The sequence below is a fragment of the Scatophagus argus genome, chromosome 8 (assembly GCF_020382885.2).
Source record: "Scatophagus argus isolate fScaArg1 chromosome 8, fScaArg1.pri, whole genome shotgun sequence".
Taxonomy (NCBI): domain Eukaryota; kingdom Metazoa; phylum Chordata; class Actinopteri; family Scatophagidae; genus Scatophagus; species Scatophagus argus.
Genome location: NC_058500.1, coordinates 18,426,863 through 18,443,678, shown reverse-complemented (window position 1 = coordinate 18,443,678; position 16,816 = coordinate 18,426,863). Strand labels below are relative to the sequence as shown.

The following is a 16,816-nucleotide window of genomic DNA, read 5'->3' as shown; positions in this document are numbered from 1 at the left end:
TACCTGTTGAAATATTAATGTGCTTTGATTGTTTAGGCTTTTTCAATTTGATGAGTAAACACCTGAAATCCAATAATATTAATACTGACCTCTGCGGAACAGGCTGAAAACAAACAAGTCGTCAAACCTTCTTTGATGTTTTAGTTGAGTCAAAACAGGAAGTGTTTGCTTTGTTTTCAAACGTTGCTATAGTGAGGTCACTTCCTGTCAGTCAGTCAGTCAGGGGTGCCGGCATCCTTCTTGAGCTTGTTTTTACTGCCATAAGTAGGACATGTTGAGGCAGAATGAGAAACAGCAAAAACAAATAAGGTTTGAGACTGAAGCAGTTAAAAGTGGAGGCACAAAAACAAAACAAGCATAACAAAAAGCACTAAAGGTAAAACAAGAGAGACAAAACAAACAGATAAAATGGAGGGACCATGAGCAGTTTTAATAAAGTGAGATTGAGAAATCCAGGTGTTTGGGAAGTAAGCCTCCCATCAGGTGTCCCATTCTATCTGAAGCCCACAGACCACATCTACAGTACAGCATGACCCCCTATGGGACTGCAATGAAAGACTTTGTTCAGACCCCCCTAACATTGTATCAAACAAATGCAACCTTCTCTTTCTTTTAAAAAGTGATCTAGACTCCATGAGGTTTAGCATCATTTATAATCTTTCTATTTGCAATGTTTCTACCCTTGTAATTGATGGAACAAAGGAGCACTTTTTTCTTTTGGATGACCTAAAATCCACCCAAGCTTTCTCATATTATTCAAGCTCAGCTTCCATTCCTCAGATACAGCCTGAGGTTTCACAAACTCTGCTGGATCGTTTCACTCAGTATTGAGGACCTTTGTCCTATGGTTTGTCTGTACCTCTTCTTCCCAGCTAGTTTCTTATTCTTGTTGTTTTTCATTTTATCTGGCCTTTCTTTCCTTTTCATCCTCCTAAAATTTCACTTTCTTTCTTCTTTTCCTCCTACCTACCCAGACTGGCATAACCATACAGATTTGATGCTACTTGAAGCCATATGTGGACTCATTCCAGACAAAAGCATAAAATAATTATAGCTTCACAGAAAATGATAATCAAATACTGAGTTTGTTTAGTCTGCAGTTTTGGCTGCTTTACAGGCCACTGGGAGCTAACTCATTCCTAATTACTTTCTCTATGTAATTCCAGCTTCCATATTGTGTGTTCTCTTAATGCTGTCTCAACAAAACGCCATCTGTCTGTTCCACTTCCAGTGGGTTAGGACTTGTCTTAAGCTCTCCTCTATTCCTAGAAAAAATAAGTACTTTCCCAGAAGATCATGTTAATAAAATGATTTTATTCCTCTCTTGGAATAAAATGATGTTTTATTGGCAGAAAGTCAAGATGATCGTAGGGAAGTTACAAATTAACTTAAAACCCAGAGGAACAATTCATTTGTTTCTCACTAAAAAAAAAAAAAAAAAATCACACACATTGAATGTGTTTCCTATCCCAGTAAACAGTGAAGTGTGTTGAACTTGGCTTATTCTGCTACCTGAAAATGGAAACTACCACTACAGACCTAATGAGTGGACAAGGTAATCTACAGCAAAAACATGTTTGAAAATATTTTAAATTGGTATATTTGACCAAACATCCCCAAGCAGCCAAAACAGAGACAAGCTGCACTATGCAAAGGAATATAGAATCCAAAGTAGTGGCTAAGCGTCCTGCCTAAGTGGAGACTGTCCTCATCAGATAAAACACAGCACTGATCTTTTATTCTGATGCTTAAAATGCAATGTTCATATATTCATATAATTCTTAAAAATGTATTTATTATCGTGATGGCATGATTGAGATATAGCCATAGGCTTTTTATTAGCCCGCCAATGCAAATATGATCACAAACACACAATCATGGTTGTGTTGTGTGTGTTTGCAGTGCACATATTGATGAAGATGATTTCTTAATTTGATGTATTTTGTCCATGTGCATGTGTTTTTGGCCCTGTTGACTTTTCCTCTCTTTAGCCATGCTTGAGAAGAGGCCGACAATGACATATAACCTGAGTTTAATATGCAAAAAACGATGAGAAAACCAACCAAGTGCTAAATTCCAACATTTATTTGTGAATTCTATGACAAACAGGAGGCAGTTATATCATTATACAAGCTACATTGGTCGGAAAAACAAAAAAGAAACCCAACCCTTTAAAAATCCATCAGGATCAAATTTCTCATTTTACTCATTCAATGTTTGCTGCCTTGTTTTTGTTGTTGTGTTTCATCAGCTTCAAAATGCACCTATGTACAGAAAAAAATGCTCAAGTGTGGGCCACGAACAGAGAGAGAGCTACATACTTCCACAGCGACCCGGTTCAGATCAGCTGCTGACATTCAGCTTTTCTCAAAGAAGCCAAAGGACAAAGAGAATACAAAATTTTCCTTTCTTTTCAAGTCGCAATACAAGGGGACAGATTTCCTTACTGTTTACTCATATTTTCTGTCTTTCATTGCATTCTCCTTTTATTCAAGAATCAAGCATTACTAAGAAAAGACAAGAGTAGGTTAGATGAAGCAAATGTACAGGCAGCCTCTAGATAATAGATAGCTAACATTATGAACAGCTTACAATTCATATACATATTGCCAGGATATAATAATCATGAATAGAAACAAGTTAAAAAGGCTGGAAAGAGAGACTCATGTAGCTTTTATAACAGGCTTACAGACACACAGGGAGCAATGAGACTCATGGTTTGTGTCATGCTGGTGATACCATGTGACCTGTAAAACTGTCTGTCATTGGCTGCAAAGCCTAGTACTTATAACCTGAGGGGGGGGCGGAGCAAATGTAACGCCTGATAGGTGAATGGAAAGAGGCAGAAACAGAACTGACGGACAACATCAGAGTCAAAGAGAGGTTTCAGTCTATTAGACTGCACCATTTCAGATTTTTATGGTAGACTAAATGCAAAAAAGAAAAAAAAAGGAATAAAAGTCCAGGTTGCAATAAATATCAATATCAGCTGTGAGACATATTTCCAGCCATGTCACATTGAATGTTTGTGATCATTATTAAATAACTATTATTAGCTATGTTTTTTAAAGTAATACAAATTATTTATTTTACGAGTTGAAATCATTTAAAAACATGACACAATACTTCGTATTTTACAACACAAAACATTTACCAAAAAGGAACCTTGGTCCGAATTTTCAACCATCTGGAGGTCTGGTCAGACAACAGTAAAGAAAAAGCTAATTTCTAAGGCATATTCTACTCTTGAAACCTTGACACTAAGATCCCTCATTGGCTTGTAACACGTATTTTCCGTCTCATTGTACGTAGTAGAGCAACCACTGAAGATTACTGTAAACACAAATAAGTCTAAACTGACTACAAGACAACAAATGAAGACATTTAATCTTAACTCCAGATGTGACTAATCTGGATTTTGGCATCGTCATACAGCTTGTACGTAGTTGGAGCCCACTGTTTGCAGAAAAATAAAAGTTTTGATTAAACCAAGACATCTTTGTAGAGGAAAGGCACAAAGTGACTTTCTCATTGACAGCAAGACTAAATGACAGTAGGAGTAAGGCCCTGGTATACAGGCATCAAATATCTTCAGAAGATTGATGCACAATAACATTAAAGATACACTAATCTTATGTTGTGTTATTAGTGCTGTATCTCAGTGTGTCATGGTGTAAAAAGTGTAAAGAGGTAGAACAAAATCTGGCAAACTTTCTCACAATCATGATTTTTTGTTTGGGCCATGGAGTTGGGCTTTTGAAAAAAATCTAAATTAAAATCACTGAATTTCTCACTGATTAAAGTGGTTGCACTCAAACATCTGGATTATGAAATGAAAAAAAAATCACTGATTCCTTTCAACAACTTTGAAGTCTTTTTTGTTAAAAGTAGATTTGTTCCAGGTTTGTGCTTTTACTTTGTGTCTGATTATTACAGTTTTTAAAACATGACTACATGTTTGAATTTCAAATGCAATGGAAAGATCTATGGCTTGTTATGACAGATTCTGTGGTTTAGTGTATCCACAAATCAGAAATGATGCCTAACCTAATATGAGGGTATAATAAAGTTTCCTTTGTAACATAACAGTATTCATCCTGCTGTGTGGAGGGAGACACCGTGGGACAACTGAGATATTTCTGGACTGTGGTTATGTGGTGGTAACTTTAGTGAGTTGGTATGCTGCATTTCCTGCCTTTCTAAAGTGAGCCCTCCTAGACTGGATGTGGAGTGGCTGTGGTCGCTGATGTGTATATTAGATTTTATAAAATGTGCCGGACCTTCCAACAAGGAAAAACTGACACACAGGTCAAGAGCTGCATTGCTAAGTGAAAATGTTAGCTCAAACTCAAGAAGCTAAAGACAGTTCACTGTGTCTTGGTATCACTTGTTAAGCAGTCTTCCTTATCTGCACCAGTACAGTACCAACAGAATAAAAACACCAGAATAATCTCTTGTCTGCATTTCTCATTTCTGTTGTTTTTAAAATAATCTGTATTATTCCAGTGGTTTCTGACTGTGTGGTGTAACCATATAGCTTTATAGCTTTTAAGGATAGAAATGTGATGGAATGTAGAAAAGAAGGGATGTCTACTCGACCTTAATAGCTGTGCTTTTTTGGAAGCTCTTCAGTAAGGTTATACAATTTCTGTGGTTTTTAACTAATTAAAGTAGCGTGTATACCTGTTGTATAATTGCTGTCAAAAAAAGGCCTATTCCTGTGGCAATCAGATCAGTAGCTTTTGAAGTGGTGATGGGTTCCAGATGGTTGGTTGTCTACCAGCATTGAGGGCTGGTGTGGAGACAGACAGCAAGCGTTCAGACTGTGGGTTTTCTTCACTGTGTTATTTAAATACATGCACTGTTACTGTAATGCCCTATTTTAAACTGCTGAGTCATGCAGTGGTGTGCAGACATGGAGAAATGCTCAACTGCTCATACAAAAACAGAGGAAGAGACATATTTGGATAGCTAGATGACCTTGTTAAAGGAGGTAAGCCCACAGCACACTTTACACTAAGTAGCACCATAATAACTAAATAGAAAGAACAAAAACAATCAGCTAACATATCAGCAAAAATACCCATATAAAACAAACAAAAATAATTTACTTTCCAGAAATACAATAACCCTTGGCATAAAAAAAGTTAATCTATAGTCTACATTTTATCCTACTATACCTGTAAACCACTATGTCCTTACTGCACTCTGGCACAGTACATTATTGTAGCTTCAGTACAGCCTGATCAAAGTTATGCACATAAAAACAATGTTACCCATTTAAAAAAAGGCCTGTTGGGTTTGTGTTGTGTTTTCATGAGTCCAGTTTTGGTGTGAGCTGACTACCAGGAGATCTGACAGGCACTTTGAATATCTGTTGATTGATTTGAAAGAAAACAACCTGGCTAACAAAAAAAGAGGAGAAAGAAATGGAAAGAAGAAATGGAATAAAAATCTTCTGAATCTTCTTAATATGATTGTGTACAGTATTTTTCTTACATTTTCAGTGCATGTAAAAATTGAAGTCTTTTACTTCTCTCAGCTGTGTAGACATCCTACGTAAAGACATGTTTAATTTACACACATTTTTAATTTAATGAAATGGCTTGATTTAAGTTGAAATTGAATCAAGAAATTGAAAAAAAAAAATCATGAATGAATTTCTCATAAAGTAAAAGCTGTCGGTGCTTTAACTTCTCTGACTGCAGATGGACAGCCACAGCTCTATGCTTGTTGTTTACCAATCAATTTGTTCGCCATCAATTACGCTATAATGCTACATCTTCAAAACGCATACAGGGTTCATACAGTAGCCACACCGTCTGAGTAGTACTACATCACAAGGACGGCTGTGTGCAAGAGAAGAGCAGAGAGGAAGGAAGAGTACAAGGCGAGTATTTTAAAACTGTTCCCTTCACACACATACAGTACACATCAGGGAAAAACTTCAAAAAAAAAGAAGGAATGTGTTGGCTGAAATCTCCTTGGGCACAGTTTAGAGTTAGCGAGCGTTTCTGGTCATTTCGAATGTGGACACACATATCTGATGCCGTAGGGGATAGGGGATGTACTGAAAAAGCTGATGAGTATCAGGTCCATATCATTATAGTCATTAAAACATTCCTTAATTCCGTAAATAGGATTCTAAATCAAGTGACATGAAAATTCAAACCACCTCAGTTTTCTGTACTTTTTCCTGCAGCATAACCTCAAACTAGTGGTCGAGGTAAAACAAGTGAACGTGGTGACATCTGTGTATCTCTATCCAATGCCAAGTGAAATCTGCAGATTAGCTTTTAGGTTAACCTTGCAGTCAATCAGAAATGGATCTGAAATCAGCATAACCAACTAAAGTTTTCAGGATGGTTTCAGGATGATGTGCTGTATGACTGTATACCGCATATCTTCATCAGATCACCAAAGCTTAAAGGATGAATCTTGACACCAGTGAAGAAATAAACATAAAACTAATGGGCACTTTCTGCCTGCTCTAACAGGTTCAAACAAAAACTGCAGTCTTTTGAAGAAGGTTTTCTCACATCTACAAGGTTTAAGCCATGACTCCAAAACCACAAAACATCTCCGTATTTGGGGCGGAAATCCATGTGGGAACACGGCTGAAAATCGAAGAGCTTTTTATTGTTTGGGCTACTGAAAGACAATGGTAGGACGTCCACTCAGATCAGTTTTATGGTCTCATTTATAGAGCTGACAAGTCCAAACATCAATATTCAAAGTCCGGTCATGCTGGGGTATGTAGTCTAGTTGTCCTTGAATTCTTCCTTTTGCATTTTACTGTGGCAGGAGAAACAATGAAGACAAGTCTGCACTTGAAGCAGATGTGTCGTCAAGATTTTGCATTTGTCATATCCTCGTTAGAGACACTCGCTGAAATGTTATTGTGCTGATCTATCAAGGAGACATTGCATTTACCAGCACTGCACGTGTGTGTATCTGGCAAAGCTCAGAGAGAAGTCATCTGAATTCCTCTGTGGTGGTCTCAGAGTTACTAACACAATGTAGAAGATCTTTCCAGCTCTGCTCCAGTTTTATACTGCACTTGCAAAGAAACACATGCACCTTCAATGCATATTCAAACTGGGCCTTTCTTTTTCCTTGTTTATCCAACATGGCTGCTGGTCCAGCAGCATGGTGATAAGATGATGCCATCAAAGTGGATTTTCTAGTCCAAAACTGACCAGGTGTAGTACATACTATTCTGTAAAATGAGGGGTGGGGCAGGGATGGAGTTCTAGGTCCAGTCCTGACATCATGGTTTTACTTGTTAGTTTTTCTTCAGTTCATAGTTGCTATTGTTTATCTAAGTGGGTGAGAAGATGTGTGTGTTTGTGTTTTATGTCCTGCTGGTAGTTTTGCAATGGTTGGATTTGTTGCTTGGTTGGAGTTTCAGTCCTCCCTGTCCTTGGCATCAGAATGGTGCAGTCCAAAACATGGAATATTGCCTGTTTTGTGTGTGTGTGTGTGTGTGTGTTTGTGTGTGCATTTATGAATATGTGCATGTGGCAGGAGTTTTGTGGGGCAGTCTGTGCAGTGTGCTAGCAGAGCAGTGTGTGTGTGTGTGTGTGTGTTTGTTATGTTTGGCAGTGTGCCTGTGTGGCAGGTTGTAGATGTGTATGTACATTTGGTGTGAGAGGTGTAAGAAAGGCAGTGGAGTAGGGAGTACAGTGTTTGTGAAGAATCTGTATTGCTTTGTGTGCATGTGTGTGTGTGTTGGATGTGGCAGTAGAAGTGTTGTCACTCATTGGAGATGTCCCCTTTCTCCTCGGTTGCCGCCAGAGACTCGTGTGGGCGGTGTTTGCACTGGCTGAGTGCATGGCGAGTTGTTGTTGTTCTTGATCGGGCAAAGCAGGAAGCCTGGGCCGCACAGTCACAAGTCGTATCCTGGGAAATGGAAAGATGTCTTATTTATCAAAACATGCAGGTATGATTTTTTTGTTTCATATTTGAGATTAATATTTTTTGTATAATACTGTCTTAAAAGTAGTTAGACCATAGCAGTGCGAGATTTAGCTTCTTAATTACAAATTATGTGTTTATGCATTTTCAAATGCATTTTTCCTCTCAACCAAGGGAGCCATTGGTTTCCACTCATTTCCATACAAAGAAAAGATTTTCACAGATTTTTTAAAACTTGTTTAAGGTTGGGACATAGTATGATTTTTGACCATGTCATGAATAAGATCTTTCCCTGATGAGTGATCTGAGTTGAATCCAGTCTTTTCCAGTCAGTTTTCAGGTGTAGCATGGAGCTGGTTTGGGGGTTGGGCTTGGCCCCTCACTTCCAGTGAAGGGAAGTTTTAATGCTTCATCATAGCAAGACATTCTGGACAATGCTATGCTTCCAACTTTGTGACAACAGTTTGGGGAAGGCCCTTTTCTATTCCAGCATGACTGTGCCCCAGTGCACAAAGCAAAGTCCATAAAGACATGACTGGATGAGTTTGGTGTGGAAGAACTTAACTGGCTCAGACAGAGCCCTGACCTCAACCCCATCAAACACCTTTGGGATGAACTGGGACGGAGATTGAGACCTCACATAACCTCAAACTAGTGACCTCACAAATGCTCTACTGCATGAATGAAAAATTCCCACAGAAACACATGTCACATCTTGTGAAAAGCCTTCCCAGAAGAGTAGAAGTTGTTAAAGCTGCAAAACTGTCTATGTATTTAGAATGTAATGTTATTAAAGTGTCTTTTGGTGTAACGGCCAGGTATCCTGATACTTTTATGTGTGTACTGTGGTTGGTGATCTCGTTATTATTATTTCAAACATGTAAACTAGTAACGTGACAGTAATCACAGTCTCCTTATTGTCAAGTGTGTGGTCTGTGTATTTACCCAGTGATTCAGTGCAGCATGTGCTGAGGCAGTGTTGTTAAATCACATGAAATGTTCATGACAAACAGAAATAAATAGAAACTAATGGCTTCTGAATGGGATTGGAATGGTTGGAAATACATTAAAAATCTTTAATAATAAGTAATCAAAACCCAGTTTAGCTGTTTCCAATTGTTGAGTTGTGATGCCATAGTGAATTATATTATTTTAACTGATAAATGTTGTTGAATGTAAGTGGACTGTAACGACTATAATAACAACTGATATGGTCCTTTCTATGTTTAAAATAAAATTGCATTTCCAATGGCCAAACCTCCAGCCCAGATCCTGCCGCTCCCGCGTTGCTGATTGTTTCTTTCCCTCCTCCCATGATACTGACCATCTCCTCCCCAGCCGTCTGTCTCATAAACCTCTTATTGACAATCTTGGTCACACTGTCGTTGCCTCCACCCAATCCAGCCAGCACACCATGTCCTCCAACCCCTGCGGACACACACTCTGGTTTGGGCTCATCCACATTGCCAAAACCCCCCAAGGGACTCAGACATCCGAGGGAGTCTCTTTGTGCTCTCTCCCCAGGCAGGGTGACTCCTCCCTGAGGACGGCTGGTGCAGACGTTCCTGAAGAACTCCTGGACCAGGCCGCCGTACCGCTGAGAGCCGGGGTCAGATCCACACACACCAGAGGGTTTACCTGCAGCAGGAGGCTGCCGTGCTGGACTGGCACCCTGGCTGGCTCCTAATGAAAAAAGGATATCCAAGATGGGTATTATAATGATTCAAAGAAAGTGTAATAAACAGAGCTGTAGTTCTTGAGTAGCAGGATGCTGTCTGACTGGTAACTATTGCATGATTGTTGTCTGTTTATGACAGAGTGTAGACATAGCTGCAGATGTAGGTTCAAAATTCATTAAATTCATTAAAACGTCCTTCATACAGTATCTTACCTCCGTCACCTCTCCAGAGTGACTCTGTGCTACCAGAGTGTTCCACCACGCTGAAAAGGCTGGAGAGGCCGTCAGTGAGGCCGCTCAGGACAGGGCTGTCCCTGGTGGTGGTGGAGCGAGCCCAGGCTGAGCCTCCCCCTCCACCGATGGATCTTTGCTGGAGGCTCCACAGGCTCCGGTCCCTGGAGGAGGAAGTCCCATCCAGTCTGGAAGTGGAGCCTAAAGAAAGAACAATTAGATATCTCATTCCCCCCAAAAGATCTATGAACACATCATGAAACCCACTCTGAACCACTCAAAAGATGTTAAAACAAATGGAAAACAAATTCAATTACCAGAGGACACTCTGCGTTGTAGTTTAGGTGATCCATATTTGGGTGAACAGCATGGCCTCTCGATGCGGCTGTGAACTTTATCGAGTGAGGTTGATATCTGCCGGGTTCGGGCCGACGCTAGTGAGGAGGTGGTTGTTGACGAGGGGCGAGGAGACCAGGCTTTGGAGTGTAACCCTGTTCCCCTGCCACTGGGAAGAGTGTCTGTTTGAAGACCGATGCTGACACACTGCGAAGCAGTCTGCGTGGACCTGGTGGACATGCTGATGGACTGGGGGAACAAATGGAAGTGAAGGAGTCTGAATATGATGCATTACCTTAAACCTACACTCTAAGCAACCTCATGCGTTGTTATAATGCAAAAATCTCCACTTTTTTACTTTGTAAAACAAGCAAGAACTGCATGAGCAGTCACACAATTTCAACCTGTTTCCAGTACAAAACAACTTGTTCTATTATACACAAAATCATCTCACTATGATATAATCAAAATGAAGATTCAAAAAGCCGGTTGTAAAAACAGCTCGCTCATGGAAACATTTTTGCAACTTTTCATTATCAAAAATACACTACCTGACTCCCAGGATCCTTGGTGGATTTCCTCTCCAGAGAGGAAGAGCGTATGGCTTGGCGGACACAATTGGTCATCTCTTTCATATCATCACTTAAGTTGGCTGAAATCTCCCCGATCTCGAGGCCGTGGAAAGCTGACGGGGGCGCCATCCCATCAACCAAACTGTTAGCCGAACCACCCATGCCTTTGTTGACAATACTTGGGATTGAGCCGGTGATGCATCCACTTCTGCTTTCCAGCAGCTCCCTGTGCTGCTTGGACAGTGAACTCAGCCATTGCTCATACGAGGACGAAAAAGAGGATGGAGTCTGCTGAACAGCCACACCTACGTCTGAGCCACTCAGTCCCAGGGAAGAGCTCCCGTTCTGGGCCTTCTGTGGCTCTTTGGCCTCCTGGTTCCTTCTCCGGTGCTCCATACGTCGGACAGCAGGAGGGCTGTAGTAGATCCGGATGCCGGTGCGGTCTGGGGCAGTGTGGCTTCTCTGGACACACTCCAGATCCAGCTCCAATCCCCCTAAGTTGGTGGAGGAGACACTGGGTCCGTCCCAGGTTTTACAAATGTCCCCAACCTCTGGGGTCTAAGAGGAAATGACAGAGGATGGACAAGAAACATTTTACTATGCTGTCTTCAGTTTGGGAATAGGTAAAAGGACCAGAAACTATGACTGATGAACAGTGTGAAGTTAGTATTCCAAAGATAAGTCAAGATATAAAAGTGAAGAGTCACAATAAACTACCTTTTTTGAACCAGTAAATGTATCACATCTCATTCACCTCATTGGTCAGACAGGTCCAATTCTTCCTGGTTAGGTCACCCAGCTCTGTGTGACTCAAAAGAGGTCGGACTCCCAACTGAATCGCCTCCATCTGATTGGCTGATCCGTTGACTTCTGGGCCATCCAGGTCTGATGTGGATTTGGTTCTGTTTATTGAGGGAGGAGAGAAAATTCAATGAGAAAATATGCACTACTTTCAAGATGAAAAATTCATGTTTAAAAAAAGCAATGATTAAACAGTCCTGAGAGTTTTAGAGTGCTGTAAAATAATGTTTTCAGTTGTTACCTTGGTGAAACTGTGCCATTAGTGATGACTGTGTCTGCAGAGGACTCGCCACCTAATGACTTTGTCTATAGGAACAGAAAAGGAGTTTGAGTAAAAAAAATAAAAAAAAATCACTTCGCATTTCTGCACTTTCTTTCCCTCACATCCTAGAAGACATCCACTGCGGACATATTCCTATCATTTACTGTTTCTACAGGAGGAAGTAGAGTATAACCCATACTCAAATCCCATTACACAAACACACAGATGATGATACTGAGTCAGTGCGTTTCACACTTGAGAGGTGATCACACACACTGAAAGTATTTGGGAGAAAGAGAACAAATGAGAGTGAGTGGGAGTGGGAAAAGGACATCTGCGGATAATGTTCTTGTTATACAGGCACTCTGATGAACCTTCACCTGCCACCCATTGAACTGTAGACTGATCTACCTGGATATGTACAATATACTGACAGTTGACTACAACAGGAGTACTTATACCCAATTAGAAAGTTGAAATTATGATTTCATTAAAAATATATACATGTTCAGCTATAACATCAAGACCACCTGCCCCTTTTTCCGCCAAAACAGCCCTGGTCCACTGAGGCATGGGCAGACCTCTGAAGGCATGCTGTGGTATCTGGCACCAAGCTGTCAATAGCAGATCCTTTAAGTGTAAGTTGCAAGGTGGGCCATCCCACAGATGCTCTTCTGGACTGTGATCTGGAGAATTTGGAGGCCAAGTCAACATCTTGAACTCGTTGTGTTACCCAAACCATTCTTGAACCGTTTTTGCAGCGTGGCAGTTGGCATTATCCTGCTGAAAGACGCCACAGCCACAGAATACTCCTTCCATGAAGGGTTATACTTGGTCAGGAAGAATGTAAACATAGGTGGTATGTGTCAAAGTAACATCCACATGAATGCAGGACCTACGGTTTCCCAGCAGAGCATTGCCCAAAGCATCACACTGCCTCTGCCAGCTTGCCTTTTCCCCATAGTGCATCCTGGTGCCATGTCCTCCTCAGGTAATTGGCACACACACACCCGACCATCCACATGATGGAGAGGAAAACATGATTCATCAGACCAGGCCACCTTCTTCAGTTACCATGTGGTCCAGTTCTGATGCTCACGTGCCTATTGTAGGAGCTTTTGGTGGTGGACACGGCTCAGTAGGGGCACCCTGACCGGTCTACGGCTAGTAAATCTTTTGTCCCTAACTTTATCTTCTCAATTTAGAGGTTTAAATTACCTTTCCCTGGGTAACGTTCCATACCGACATCGCATTTCAACTGGAAATTATATAATTTTAAAATAACTCACATAAATAAAAGTAGCCTGAGCATATCTATTTATCTCTAACTTGGTATGCCACAAAAATCCAGCTATCTTTATAGTGACTAGCCACATGGGGGCACAATAATCAAATGTCAGCTAGTCAATTGATAGCAGGCTATAAGATTTGTGGGTGACAGAGCAAGACACAGACACACTCAAAGAAACAGAGACACAGTAAATTAAGGTATGACACACTTTGGTCTCCTAGCCAATCTCCAAAAAAAGACATGGTCACTTAATGGAAGTGAAGTGAGATGGGAAAGAAGAGGAGAGAAATGGAGGAGAAGGGGAAAGAAAGAAACAATTAGAAACGAAAGAGGGTGAGAAAGCGAGGACAAGAACGCCCTCCTACTGAAAACCTCACAGGAAGCAAGCACAGCAGACTGATGAGAGATGATGACCTGCCAACTGTGTGTTTGGGTCTTTCTTTATGCTGTGCGTGTTTGTGGGGAAAAAAACCCTAACTAATGACCACTTCAAACAATGATTCAATCCCTCTATATCCCTCCCTGACATGTTGCAGCAGCTTGGCAGCGCCTGCGCTGGTCTCTCACCAAAGAGAGGTTCTATTCACTCACATTTTGGCATTTATAGTCTTTCCATTTATAGTGTTGACATGGTTAAGTTTTGACTCCATAGAAAATTTTATGAAACTTTTAATGAAAACAGGACAGTAAATGTCAGGTTTTATTTTAAGAGCAGCTATTTTGCTAAACAATGTCCAACAATCTGCTAGTATATAAGAGTATGTATACACACAGACACACACACACACACACACATATAAACTGGGTCACTCAAAACGAGACAGGACTGTATTTGACAGTACAATACAAGTCAGAACTGCATTCGCACATATTGCATGAGTTGGAGGTTGTATATATAATGGAAGGATTCCCAGATGGACATTACATTGGTTTGAAGCATCTAATCAAAAAAAAAAAAAAGAAAAAACAGGTGACAGTAACTCATTGAACTGTAATGCATAAATAGAAAAATGGATGAGATGCAAAGTCCCTCCATTCCTAATACAAAGTAATCCACCAGGAATAAGCCCTTGCACATATTTGAATATGCTTTCTTGGATTACACTTGAGTAAGTTTCAGTGTATCTTCACTTGTCTCACTGAAATAAACGAAGAGCTTGGGTTTTTTGGTGTAATGTGGATGCCAGTCTGAACACAGCCTTATTGCAATAGCTATGGCTCTCTGAGTTTTTTAAAACTTTAATTAACCCTCGGACAAAGCAGGCAAATAATTGGATGAGATGAATTGGGAGAGAAGTGTACCGGGAAATGCACATCTGATCGAATGCCTTGATATCTTATCTCAGAGATACACCCTTATGCTTATCCTTATCCTTCATCTTTGACATTTCTCTCTTGCATGCACACACACACACACACACACACACACACTCACACTCTCACACGGGCACAGGCAGCCCATCCTACCTTTCCCTGTTGTGCAGTGGCCTCTCTCAGTCTCTGCTCCCACTGAGCTCTCTCCTGGCTAAACCTCTCCAGCAGCTCCAGCTTTTCTCTGCCCCAATTCCTCTCTCCGATCTGAAGCTGATTAGTCCACAGGTCAGTCACGGCAGAGAGAGAGAGACAAGAAGATGAGACAAACATCAGAGGAGGAGCAAGCAACATGGATGTGGAGTGCACACCACCAGACTAGGAAGTTGTTATAACTTGAAGCTGAAAACACCCACCCGAAAACCAGCCAGCCTGAGTTCTTATGTTATTTTTTCTGTCAGTGTCCAGCCCAACTTCAATCATGCTCACCTTTACACACACATTTACCTGTTTAGTTAGGTCCATCACAGCTGCATAGGACTCAGCCAGGAGGTGTTGGTGTTCTTCACGCTCCCTCCTCAGTGCCACCTTCAGGTCTGGAGGTTCCAGTGCATCAGTTGCAGACAGAGCAGCTGTTGATTTGACTGTTTTGGTCTCAAGCTGGAGAAAGGCAGAGATATCACGGTAAAATTATTATTATTTTTCACACCGGTTTAGGTGATATCAGTATTAACTATATCTGTAAGGTCATCAGTTCTAGGGCAAACCGATGATGTACTATGACTATTTGTAGAACACACTGTGTAATGTGTAACACATTGTAATACACAATACAATGTGTAATAATAATATAAAAACATATATGGATGCAAGTCACTTCAAAGGCAGCTGTAAAGGTATCAGATCACTGCAATATTTTCCTCTTCACTTGGAAATATTCAAACAAAACTCAAGTTTTGCTTTTTGTTGTAATGATTTGAAATAATTTAGCAAACACACAAAAAGCTTTATGAACATAATTATGACTCATTTGACCACATGGATGTCTGTAATGGGAAGTCCCAACATCTCTACATGGTTTATCCTCACAGGAGGGAGGTGTTTCACAAATGACCTCATGGATAATTTCAGACGGCAACTCCAGGAGGCAAAGTGAAGCCTCCACAGACGAGCTCCTTGAAGGCTCTAATCTAGTGAATTATCTCATGTTTTCCCTCTTTTCTACTGCTATTTTTCCACCCTGAAGGTCGCCCTTCCCTTCTTCCTCCCTTCTTCTAACCCTTTCTCACCCTCTTTCCATCCTTCTCACCCTCTATTTCAGGCTCTCTCACCCCTTTATTCGCACTCAATAAATATGTCACAGAGCCTGTAGGTGGGATCGCTTGAAAGTTTTATGAGCTGCTCTGCTTTCCCTTTTCCTCTGTCTGAGCCTCATAGTTCACACAGCCGACACTACCGGACCCATCAATTTGACACAGACGCGCTCTCTCTCTCGCTCTCTCTCTCTCACACACACACACATACACACACACCGGATCTATCATTCCTCTCCCTGCCTCTCTGAGTCTGGCTCTGTGGCACTGCCGTCCGTATATGGTGCTAATGGAACTGTGTGACAGCCAATCACAAAGTAACACACGCACACTGAGCCCAGTTCCCGTCTCCTATGGCAACAGAGTATTCCTCGTTAATGATGAACACTGCCTAATGAGCCCCACGTCTTAACGAGGTTTACTGCTGAGGCGTTAAGAGGGAGGCAATTTTACTGGATGACTGGTATTTATTGGTGTATGAGAAACGTCTGGTTCACGATTCGCTACTCACCGTTTATCATATTATTGTTGTTGTTGTTATTTACTTCCATTTATTAAACTAAAACACTAAGCAAAATATTTTGATTTATTAATTAGATTTAACTTAAATAACCCAAACAGAGGGACTGGTAGGTGAAAAATTGTTCTTTCTATAAAAAAAGGCCGGATAATGATCAGAAAAATCAGGCACTGATGACACTGGCCTTTCCCATAGTTTTTCCCATGCATCTATATACATAAGAAATTTTTCAGACATACATTACATAGACAAAAGTACAGGGACACCTGACCACTACACCAACAGGGACTTTAACGATATGACATTCTAAATACACGGACAGCTTTGCAGCTACAACAGCTTCCACTCTACTGGGAAGGCTTTCCACTAGATTTTGGAGTTTAATATCATTAGATCGACTGCTATTATTATTACACCTTTTACAGACATGTACATGTACACAATTTACTATTCCAGCTACATGTGTCAGGAACTGTGATCTTCTTGTTTAACATTTTTATTTAATTAACTGTGATTTGTTTTTTATTTGTTTGTGAAATGCTGACCTAAAGTCATTATAATAACAAACGACCATGTCAATAACA

The 16,816-nt window shown here is 40.7% G+C and overlaps 1 protein-coding gene across 2 annotated transcripts in view; it reads right to left on the bottom strand.

Moving 5' to 3' along the window:
* Nucleotides 1-2,070: 2,070 nt before the first annotated feature.
* Nucleotides 2,071-16,816, bottom strand: part of soga1 (suppressor of glucose, autophagy associated 1) — a 90,595-nt gene continuing 75,849 nt past the window's right edge. For both annotated transcript variants that reach the window (XM_046395798.1, XM_046395797.1), the window contains exons 16-24: nucleotides 14,907-15,059; nucleotides 14,556-14,672; nucleotides 11,777-11,841; nucleotides 11,489-11,636; nucleotides 10,714-11,292; nucleotides 10,144-10,411; nucleotides 9,809-10,027; nucleotides 9,176-9,600; nucleotides 2,071-7,902 (exon numbers count right to left, since the gene is read on the bottom strand). In XM_046395798.1, the coding sequence (XP_046251754.1) occupies nucleotides 7,756-7,902; nucleotides 9,176-9,600; nucleotides 9,809-10,027; nucleotides 10,144-10,411; nucleotides 10,714-11,292; nucleotides 11,489-11,636; nucleotides 11,777-11,841; nucleotides 14,556-14,672; nucleotides 14,907-15,059 (2,121 nt within the window). In that variant the 3' untranslated portion in view covers nucleotides 2,071-7,755. The remainder of the gene's footprint in view (nucleotides 7,903-9,175; nucleotides 9,601-9,808; nucleotides 10,028-10,143; nucleotides 10,412-10,713; nucleotides 11,293-11,488; nucleotides 11,637-11,776; nucleotides 11,842-14,555; nucleotides 14,673-14,906; nucleotides 15,060-16,816) is intronic.